Genomic DNA, 11,418 nt, shown 5'->3' with positions numbered 1-11,418 from the left:
CTCGCCCGCATTTACACACACCCACACACACACAAACACTCATCAGCACCAAGGCAACCCAGGCAGTCTGTGGCCCTCTTAACACCAACACCAGTCTCCCGTCACGTGCTTCGGCCACACATCTGGTGTACCATCTGTATCACTCCCCCCAATGTGACAGGTAGTCCCTCTCCCTCTCTGGAGGGAGCAGAAGGGGAAAGAGGGACAAGGAAGGTAATTTTGGGTGTAAATGTGCTCTGGACCTCTCTGGATGCATCTGGACAAAGCAGACATGCTGCTGAGCGATGCAGGGTCATTATCAGTTGGAAACTGATTGCCAGATAGTAGATGAAGACAAAACAATTAGATCATACTGTCACATTATGACAGCACCAATAGTGCACATTTTGTTTATGTTCTAGTCAGGATGAATGATTTTGCACTTGCATTATCGGCATATCAACCAAAAGGTCAAGTGTTATAAATGAACACAAATCAAAATATAGTAAAGATTCTTCCAATTTATTGTAATGTACAGTTATACATTGCAATGACACAAATGTGACCACTTGGATGGGGTGCAGAAAGCAGAATATTAAAACAGCCATATAAACAATATCTGAGGACAATGAATTCCTCTTCTTTATGCTGCTGTACATATGGGATCAATAAAGTATGCACCATAAAACAGATATCAAGCCAGTGATATAAAACTGCACAACCAGTCTTTACTGTGAAATTAAGGAATCCATTTCAGAACATTATTTTCACATCTTATGTTACATATTTGACAGTAACTTTATTATTCACAGACAACACTATTTGAATGACATCAACTCAGACGTTTATTCAAAGGGAAAAGGGGGGGATTCCAGCATTGTCAAGACTAACAAAAAGTACTTTTAAGAAACCTGTACTGTATACCAAGTCTGGCCTTTCCCATTCACCAATTTGCAGTCAATGGACAAGACTGAGGTGCTTGTATTTTATTTTTTTCAAAAAAGAAAAAAAGAAAAAAAAAGCATTAACTTACAAGTTGCATTGGCATCTGCTACATTTCAACTCTTTGAAACGCATGTCTAACGGTTATTATTAAGTAATGTGGTAAACAAAATATTCATGGTGTAAATTTGATATATATTTTTTCCCTCTCTCTAATACACAGATTAAAACCAAATGCAGCAATTGTTTCATGTGTATTCAGACATTAAACATGTTCTAATCCCAGGCATGCTATTAATATTTGCCCTTTGAGGAATTTCTGTGTCCATCAATCGATTTTCCTTTTTTTTATTTATAGAAAGAATTCACATGGTGCTCATGTCACTGAAGCAGCAGATCCAACTGAATAGCTACACAAGCCAACACAACAAAGACATAATAGTAAAAAAGAAATGTGCTGGATGGGATCATCTTTAAAGATCATAAAAAAAAAATAAAACATTGACACATACACTTCATGAAATAAACAACACAGCTTTAGTACTAGTTTCCAATGTCTTATACAAAGTTAGCTTGATCTAAAAAGCATAAAATATATTTTTACATCATCACATACATCAAGACATGTACCATGGCCTAGCAGGAAATTTGTCTGGTGCATTATTTCGAGCCCTCGCACATTTCCCTACTGCTGGCATTATTGCTTCTTATGAACAAGGAGCTGAGGGATAGAGAAACAATGCACCACAGTAGACTGAAACTGTACATTTAGATCATCTCTGATACCCAAAATTTTGTTAGCCTATTTCACAATCTGCAATGCTAAAGGCTAAGGCAGTTCCATTTTTAAGGCATTGCTGCTTTGAGACTGGACCAGAGGTTGAGTCATGGACTTTGACATTATCAGGTCAATGTACATGATGAACAGAATACATTTTATTGGCATTGAGGAGCCATACAAGAGCCCAAAGAGAGGGGAAATCGTATCTTGTATTTTTTGAGTGTTGTAAGTTCACATCTGAAAGAATCTCAGTGAGCTACAACTATCATTTAAGTCTGCTTAGCAGTTGACAGGAAGTCAGAGCTCAGACAGAGATCAGGGCAGAGCTGTGTGGGTTGCTGTGACCATCTCTCATTGCTGGTAATTTCCATACTGGCCCTGTGGAGAGAAATGTGACAGGCTCATATTACTGACCTTCTCAAAAGCCTGGAACAAATCTCAATATGGTGCAAACAGACATCTGTGATTTCAACCATATCCTACTGCAAACCATGATTTATGACTGCATTTGCTGGCATTGACCAGCAGGTGGCAGCATGGCCTCACAACTTGTGAGCTCTAAATTCTAACTTGATACCTCAGGTTTCGGCAGCAGCATGGCTGAGGACGATATTTCCTTATTAAATAGTGGACACTAGTTTTAAGTGAGACAAATTCAGTGCAAAGACAATAGTAACTGATGCATTTCTAAACAGGGGTCGAAGAATATGTTTGGAATTAGTAAAAAAAATTTGGAAGCATTTGTGATTTGACTGATATACATAACATTTGTAATTAAAATATGAGTATTATCATAAGCACAATAGTCATTCAAACCAGTGTTACAAATTGCAGAGACACAGCCAAAGCACTAAAGATTGGCTGCCTCACTGCAGACTACACATGCTGTGTTTCTGGACCTCATGACTTTGAATTCGACCCCTGGTTAATAACAAAATAACAGGAGTACAAAAAAAGAAAAGAAAAAGCTTAAGAAAGAAAATGAGAAAGAATGGAGAAAGATAAAGACAAAAGAGAGACAGAAGAAACATAACAAATGTAAATTAAGGCTAGGTGGTCAAAAGTCTAGATTGGACATTGAGGTCTTCACAGCAACCATTACCTTTGCTTGTTACAGAGCTAGTCAGGGGTTCAAATCCCCGGGTCTTTATTTCCTCATGTGCCCCTGAATATTCAAAGATAAAGATATCAAAGTGTAGCTGTGGTCCCCACATAAGACCACAGGAAATACAGGGCAAAAAATAGATCTCCCTTTAAACACTAGAGCAGTCTGCATCAATTTTAAGGAAGAATCTTCTTAAAGCCCTCATATTTCACTGAATTGGCAAACCACATTAGCCAGGATATAAAACTCAAATTAACAAGGAAAAGACAACAGTAGCACATATACTCTTCTGGATTTGATTTAACCCCCCGTATGATGACAAGCATGCATAACATACCATCTTTTAATGTTTACATTCTAACTTCACATTGGTCTCTACTCCCTCTACACAAAATGTACAGCTAAATCTGGCAATAAACATAGTAAGGGACAAACTACAACAAAGGTATAAATAAGTCTCTGTGACTGTCTTGTGTTGTGGGTATACTCACCTGGTCATAGCCGTAGGGGCGCTGCTGCTGTCCCTGTGGGGGTCCAGGTTGAGGAGGGCGATAGGCCCCATACTGCTGTCCCTGCCCCTGAGGATAGTTCGGATACTGTCCTGGGGCACTTTGGGAGGGGCCTACAAAAAAATTGAGAACTCGATTTAACAATGACGCAGGCTACGCTTGACAGAGTAAACATAAAACCATTAACTCAAACTGATTAATGAGCAGTGAATAACGTTCAACAAAACTTGATGACATGGGTAAGCGACTTGTGCATTTTTCTTTTAAAGCAGTGCGATTTCAGGTCTCACTAATGGCTTAGAAAGAGATGTGATGATGAAATTCAGGTTTGGACTCAAACAAAGGAACCCAGAATAAAAAACGGCCCAAAATGTTGCTCATTAACCGTTTCCGTTCCCTACTTCTTACTCTGAGAACTCTAGGGAATCCCTGTTAGTTTACTATCACTAATGGGCTGCAATAAAAAAAGCTGATGGATGACAAAGAGAGGATGGTGGATATGTCAGACCCATTTGTTTAGGCTGCCTCCGCAACGCCTGACTGAGTAATGACCGACAATGAGCGAGTCAGGTTAGAGTCGGGTGGTGGTTCCCTAATGCAAGGAGACATCAAGCATTCTGTTGGTCTTCATTAGAGTAGCAGGCTTCATTAAAAAAAAAACAAAAAAAAAAATCACTTCATCAGCCCCCGTACACTGTAGCTATCTATGCAGGTGCTGCGAAGGACCTGCAAAGCTTGACTGGGGCTCAAGTCAAATGAGGCCCACGCAGCATCGTTAGGCGCTCATAATGCCTTATGCTGTTGAGCATAACCTTGTGGGGGCCTGCGAGAGTAAAGCATGTGTGTGCCAGATGGATCTCACCTCACAGCCTCTGCCTCTCTGTTAGCTCATTACTAACATGAGCTCTGGTTCAGACAGAGGGTGAGTGATGGAAAGTTCCAGTAAAAAATGGAATGAGGAGGACCAAAGACCCGCATGATCTTAAACACGGACACTGAAAGTGGAACATTTTTAAAACATGCTTAACTTTACTCATTTGATTAAATGGTTACACTAACACTAGAAAACGGAAATACAAAATAGGTACAAGTAAATTATGTGTCGTAACAAAAGTCTTGTGCTCCAAATTGTCATGACTGTTGAGTTACAAAAGGCGCAAGTCAGGAGCATGGAAGCTGTTGTCTTCACTGTTTAACAACCACCACTGTTGATCAAACTCTATAGGGTGACTCAGGCAGAAATGTTCACAGACGGGGTTATGTTTTAAAGTTTTGTTCATGTTATGTTTAGACACCTTCAGGGACTTTGTCCCTTACTCTCTGACACTCTCGCAGAAGTTATAGCGACAGGTGAAACACTATTACCTTGAACAAAATTACACATTTCTCTGGGTTTGAACACTGCTGGGAATATTTGGGATAATGCAAGTATGCAACTCAAATAAATACCTAACCTAAAGTTTACTCGATTTTAGACATTTTAACGCAGAACTGCTACATGTTATATCTTAAAATGCACATTTGGTCATTTTAGGATATCTAGAATAAACAGTTTGCTTAATTATTTACCAATAATGCTAAAATTCTAGGAGTTCAAAAATGTCTGGCTGGCAGTCTGCACACTCTTGCCCAATGTTTGTACCCATCAGCAAAAGAACCTCTCCCACTTCCTCAGAACAGTGTGTCATATTAAACTGAAGTACCAGGAGAAATGCTAATGTAGTGGCAGCCACCACTACTGATTAAATTTCTTTTCGACCAAGTTCCAATCCCCCAACCATTCATTAAGGCGGTCCTTTAATTCCTTGCTCTTGATGATGTCTTGACATGCATCTGGCACAGTTACATTTCCAAGGGCCAGTAATTACCAGCTCATTCAGGAGGAATTATTGAGTTAAAGCAGCTGGAGAAAGTAGCCAAAGAGAGCTGACAGCGCCTCCTACAGGACAAACTCACCGTAACCCTGCTGCTGTGGTGGGTAGCCCTGTTGACCTGGGTACTGTTGCTGAGGAGGGTAGCCCTGCTGCTGGGGAGGGCCTTGCTGATATGCTTCCTGCTGCTGGCCATACTGGGCATTACCTTCAGGGGGGAGATGGCAGGTAATGTGAGCAACATATTGACACACACATAGGCGGTCATGTACAGCCAACTTCATAAAAAAAAAAAAAAAAAAAAGGTACAACAGCACTGTGTAATGAGAAACCATTAGCAAGAAGTAATAAGTAAGTAAGCAGAAGTAAAGTTAACTATTAGATAGATACTATCTAATAGTAAAAGATAAATGTTGCAGCAGGGAAGACATTCCAGTAAGAATAAAGAAAATATTAAGCACAGAGTAATGTATAAAATCTAGGCTGAACAAAATACTGAGTATTTACATATTCCGTTTTTAGGTGCTACTTTCTCTTTTTTGTTGAACATACATGGTAGTTTAAAAAGCATGCATATCAACAAAGTAGGGAAAAAGACCTAAGCATCCTCATGGCAACATAGTCATGACCACACATATGAAAGAAAGGTATAAAGATCCCTTCCATGTTAGCAGTGTTGTGAGAGATTCTCATAAGGCCTACCAAAGCCTTGATGAGTATATGGTGAGAGCAAACTGATGACCTACCACAAACTTAACATATGAGACTAACCGAACCTATAACCTTCAATCTATTCATATAATACATGTCACTTAAAAAAAATAACCTCAGTGGCATGAAACTGATCATGTTACTGAGGAGCTCAGGGAGTTTAGAGTCTTAATGGCAGCAATTTTAAGAACTCATGTCCACCCCCCAAAATGGCCAGATTTCTCTCGGAAAAAGAAAGAAAAAAGAAAACCTGTTTGAATGGTCAAAAGGAAAGTAGTGTAGTCAGTAGAGAAAACAACGCAAAAAAACAAACATGTTAATTGGACCAAGAGAAAGAACTGCTTTATTATAAATCTTTCACTGAGGCTGCTACTTTAATGATATCACCCCTTAACCTATCAACATAGAGAAAATCAGCTATCTGAAGTGTCCCATCTTCATCCAAAATTCACGACGACTTTTTCTAAATGCCCACACTATTGTGCCTTTTATCAGTAATTGCTTTGATGCAATTACACCAGAACGCTGTGTGTGGCACTCGAGTGTGGAGGCAACGGGGGAATGACACGATCACAATTTCTGCAAGATCAAGCAAGTGATAAATTGCCATCAAGAGTGCGTGTTCCTACCGAAAGCTAAGTTAAGCTTAAGTAAACAGCCTACTTTTGGAGCATTAATACCTGACAGGTCATTTTTGAAAGCATCATCTTAACTCAGTTTCACCCAGCGTTGGCAGAGGACGATTCTGTCAGCCCCAATCCCTTCCTCCTGACCACAGGGGTTTCACTTAGGGACCATCAGTCGAGTTGGTAAAACTGAATTCCATTACTATCTGTGTATAAAATCTGTCTATGCACAATGAATGGCAGTCCATATCACATCTGTGGAAACTGGCTCACTGAGAACCACCAACAGAATGTAAATATTCTTGACTGAAAGACTTGTCTTTTACACCAACAGGTGGAGCGCCAGCCACAACTGTGGAGATGGCATTACAAGACATTGGAATGTGTATATTTCTTCAAAATTAGATGCCTAATTTTGATTTTTTTTAGGGCCCAAAGTCACTTTGATTTCCCAGAAAATAATGAAGAAACTGAAATATTGTTTTTTTCACAGTCTCTTTGCATCATTTGTGTTTTAACACAACTCCTGGGTTCATTTTTTTTTGTTTGCTTTCTCCAAGTGACTGGAGGGTTCTCCTACCTTCTGAGGCTCCCTGTCCTGCGTGACTGTACTGGTCCCCATAGTAGTCTTCCTGCCCTGGATACTGCTGAGGGGGTCCTACATACATATACACACAACATACACACACACACACAAGTAGATTCAAGGTGTTGTTGGATCGGTTGTGTGAGGGGAAGAGTAGAGAGGATGGATTCCTTGTTGCGAGTTCTTGTTAGAAAGCTTTCTTTGGGTCATTTGAATGATTTTATGTTTGAAGGCTTCAGTTTACATGTTTAATCATCAAGATGTCTGTGACCTAGAGATGTGGATATGGGGAAACTGAGAGAAACAAGAGTAAGAAATGCAGGACGGTTGGTTAGGGAGAGGAAAGACAACACTCACAACTTGCACACTTAACGGACACACTCTGAGGGGTATACCTTGCTGAGGAGGTCTGTAAGGCGGCATTGGCCTCTGCCCCATCACATGATTCCCTTGGCTGACCTGGCTCATCATGCCCATTGGGGTCTGTTGCCCTTGGTAGTGCTGTCCAGCACCACCAGGAGGCATGTTATACTGCTGGGAGGGAGGCTGCTGGTGCATCATGGGGCCTGTGGTACACCAACAGAGTTATCTCAAACTGTATTACACAGAAAACCCACACGCGCAGGAGATGGTTTATCAAAAGTAGGTGAACGATGTGCGGCAATCAAGTAAGACAGGTGACAAGGCACTGAAAATCAACACTACCAAGTGGAAACTAACAAGTTAGTTGTTTTACCTTGATTGGGTTGCATGTTCATGTTTGGCCGCGGCCCGTAGTTTCCCATGGGCTGGCCCTGGGTCATGTTCATTTGGCTCTGAGCTGGCATGCCCTGAGAAGATGGGACGGTGTGATTGTAACCACCCATTGATCCATGGCTGCTGGGGGGCATATTCATAGAGCCACTGGGCATGTTTGGGGGCTGGTTGGGGCCTGGACCAGGACCTTGCATGGGCATGTGATTAGGCCCTGGAAAGAAACAACAGAGATGATTCATGACTCTCTTTGAAAAGCTACATACATAAATATTTAGCACACATACTTATGTGTAATTTCCCTCGTGCTGTGCTGTTCTGTAAACAACTGTGATCTGAGGCTGTGTTTCCATACAACAGGAATGATGATGATGATGATGTATTGGAGGTTTGGGGTTCACTCAGACTGTAATTAATCATCCTCATCTCTGACTAACCAGTTCATTTTGTATCTTCTTTTCATTCACTGCCCTCTTGCAATATTTAAAGCTGATCTAGCCACAAAAAGCTATAGAACCTTTCAAATTTAAAGACAGACAAATTTTTTTCAAGTAAGAACCAAGTCAACCCTATGTGTTTAACACATTATATTTATGCTGAAAGAGACTTAATCACAGTTCCAAACACATGACAAACAGAGTAATTCAAAGAACACTGAGGACCCCATCTGTCAAAGGGAGAACTGAAATTCACAACGGAAAACAAACTCAAATGGACAGCAACTCTCTGCACGAGTTATGAAAGTACTCTAAGCTGGCGACAATCTTTACCTATCTTGAGCTGACTATCTAGCCATCTAAATATAGACCTGTTCAGTTTGTCATATCTGAACAGGGAGCATCATAGTGAGGCTCAACACACAGGTAATACCACAGTACTGTTTGTCAGACCATATATTTCCTGCCATAAGGTTTCAACAGAAATTCAAAAAACACAGTAGCACAACACGGAACAGGTTGAGTAAATGCAACATTACAATTTTCCACACCAGTGGAAAATGTGGCATCTGGTTTTCTAATATGGTGCCCTCTAAATTTATCTTTTAGAATTTACAATTTTTGTGTGGTATAGTAATCAGTGCTCACTGAAGTAAACCATGACAGAAGAGGATAACTATAATCAAAAAGAGTACAAGTCCAACATCGTTAGAACTGGCAAACGGGTGACATCATCCTTAAGCAGCGCGACCTCCCTCACAGTTCTGTGGTGTTGCTAGGCAACCCAAGTGAGACAGGGACTGAGGGAAAAGAAGGGGAAAGAAAAGCGAGAAAGACAAGGGAGGGAAGCTGGGTGGGGGGGCGGTCACTTACCAGGCATCTGTCCATTCATCTGGTTCTGCATGTGTGGGGCTGGAGGGCCACCACTGACCATACCCTCAGAGGGCATGTTGTGACCGTGGGGAGGCTGAGGGGGGGGTCCACTCTGGTTCATCCCACCAGGGCCCATGGGCATGTTTTGAGTGGGCGGCTGGAGGCACACAACATAGACACAAAAACACACATCAGCTGGCTAGAAACACATCTGAGCCTGAGCCACTCAAAAGAAAACAACAAACAGATTAAAAAAACTGATAAAAGCAGATCAAATCTCTGTACAAATTAAGATTAAGTCTAACTATAATGTGCATTAATCAATTTTTAAAAGAAGCTGTATATTAAAAATTTTAATGAAATAGCCCTGCACAATATACAGTCACACAATCACTGTCCTCAATTAAATCACAGCCAGGGACCATCAATGACTAAAAAAAGGTTATTGTTTAGCCTGCAACGAGAGCCCATAAGAACAAAGATGTAGCAAATAGGATGTATATCACTATTACTTAACAGTAGCTTCATTCTGATCTACTGGAGCGTTACATATGATATGAGGGAGTGATGGTTCTAAAACAATGGGCTTCAATGTAAACCCAAATAAAAAAATGTATAAATTCTAAGTGCAGAGTTCATATGGGTGTTGTATAAAGAACATCTACAATAGGCCAAAAGTAGCACTCCAGTTCATTTTGGTGGATTGCAAGAAGCATATTTAAAGGTGCAGCAGAAGCCAAAGTAACAAGACTTTTAAACCCTCGTACAGGTCAAGCTCCAAAAAATTATGGATTATACACCTTCCATAACCTTGGTGATATCACAGGGGTAATTTGTTCAAATTTTGAAAAATCCCTTGAGAACCACATAAGATTTTACACAAATGCTCTCACAGCATGAGCTGCATTCCTTGAGACAAATAAAATGATATGTGTTTACACTGGTCGAGTTTCCCTTTAATGTAAGTGTGAAGTTAAACAGATTTTCACTTAAAAAAATAAATGAATAAAAAAAATCAGGACGTTACACAACTGCAATTTAATTCTTCACATTTTATATATGATTCAGTTGGGATGAAATAACAATGCATTGGTGTAACATGACTTTCTTAGTGTAATATTGCATTGTTATCTTTTGATTTCAGATGATATACCTGAACAAGTGCCCAAGTGATTTGTATTGGATATGGACAAGAGCTCAACATTTTGAGGCAGAGAAGTCACGCTGTCATATACACAATTCACTCAGAACAACCAGAAAAAACTAATACTCACAGCAGGAAGGAGGGACTGCATGTTCTGATTGGAGTCTGCTATCGTCGCAAGGTACACTAAATTTCTGTGCAGCATTTGTTGATACCTAGGCAGGTGGAGAGTCATCAATACATGGCTAATGGGAATTTACCACAAAGCGCGGACAAGAGGAGATTTTCATCACTTACTGTGAACATTCTGCTGTTTTCCCTTTACTCTGGAAGTCCATTATACACTGGATCAGCTGGTTGTTTTCATCAAGTAACTGAAAAGTACACGTAGATATCTGTATCAAGTATTTGTTTTGTGGGATAACTCAAATATTAACCAAATATTGATACTGGGAAATAAAGGAAAAGGTTATCCTTTGTTTTGTGATGGTTACTCTTCTGAAATATGAAAACAACGAGTAGGATGCGGTGCGTTTTTGTTAAATGTGAGTGTGCGTTTCTAGCTAACAAAAGACGAGTCTCGCTAGCTAGCTGTCCTTAGCTAATAAAATGTCAGGCCTCCATTCATATAAAATACAATTATACGTTAGTTTGGTAAATCTACCTAAGACCCGTCGTTTACACATGGCGCCCTGACTCCAGAGGCGTTCATATTCACCGCGCTTTGACCCTGCAAAATTGTTTCCGATCTATTCACAGTGAGACTTGGATGGGCACTGCTACTTCGATTAGCTCAACGGCTAGCAGCGTCTGGTGCCCATAGCCTCCATTCTGAGACGCGCTAAAAAGATGAATTACCTTTTGTATTCCAGCGGGTGTTATATCACCCTTCCCACGCTGCCTGTGAGGTGCAAACGCCACCGACATGGTGATACTCTATGAAATTAAGGTAAACTAGGACATAAAAGTCAAAAGTAGCCAACACACTTAACAAATCTGTAGAACTCAGATCAAACAGTTCAGAATAGGATGCAATTTCGTAATGCAGTCGTCCGTTTTGGGGGTGATACGTTCCGCTTAAAAATATAGTTGATTATCATT

General features: G+C 40.4%; 1 protein-coding gene across 4 annotated transcripts; it reads right to left on the bottom strand.

Moving 5' to 3' along the window:
- Positions 1-480: 480 nt before the first annotated feature.
- Positions 481-11,367, bottom strand: ss18 (SS18 subunit of BAF chromatin remodeling complex). Of its 4 annotated transcripts, XM_046408421.1 has the most exons (11): positions 11,176-11,366; positions 10,615-10,691; positions 10,448-10,532; positions 9,174-9,330; positions 7,847-8,077; positions 7,506-7,676; positions 7,105-7,182; positions 5,273-5,395; positions 3,299-3,429; positions 2,805-2,867; positions 481-2,080 (listed from the first exon to the last, which is right to left on the bottom strand). In XM_046408421.1, the coding sequence occupies exons 1-10, from the start codon at positions 11,242-11,244 to the stop codon at positions 2,850-2,852; spliced, it is 1,140 nt and encodes a 379-aa protein (XP_046264377.1). In that variant the 5' UTR covers positions 11,245-11,366; the 3' UTR covers positions 481-2,080; positions 2,805-2,849. The 4 variants fall into 4 exon arrangements, with proteins under 4 accessions (XP_046264377.1, XP_046264376.1, XP_046264379.1 ...); XM_046408420.1 differs by lacking the exon at positions 2,805-2,867; XM_046408423.1 differs by lacking the exons at positions 2,805-2,867; positions 11,176-11,366 and adding an exon at positions 10,982-11,134.
- Positions 11,368-11,418: the final 51 nt, after the last annotated feature.

This window comes from Scatophagus argus, chromosome 13, assembly GCF_020382885.2.
Source record: "Scatophagus argus isolate fScaArg1 chromosome 13, fScaArg1.pri, whole genome shotgun sequence".
NCBI lineage: Eukaryota > Metazoa > Chordata > Actinopteri > Scatophagidae > Scatophagus > Scatophagus argus.
This window is presented reverse-complemented; position numbering and strand designations above follow the sequence as displayed.

Bases quoted from the DNA above. Each gene is read 5' to 3' on its own strand.
- ss18 (XM_046408420.1), bottom strand. From the start codon at position 11,244: ATGTCGGTGGCGTTTGCACCTCACAGGCAGCGTGGGAAGGGTGATATA. The intron at 5,396-7,104 runs GTAGGAGAACCC...TCCCCCCTGAAG, and splicing joins AGGACAGGGAGCCTCAGAAG to GTAATGCCCAGTATGGCCAG. The intron at 2,081-3,298 runs GTGAGTATACCC...TTCTCTCCACAG, and splicing joins GCCCCTACGGCTATGACCAG to GGCCAGTATGGAAATTACCA.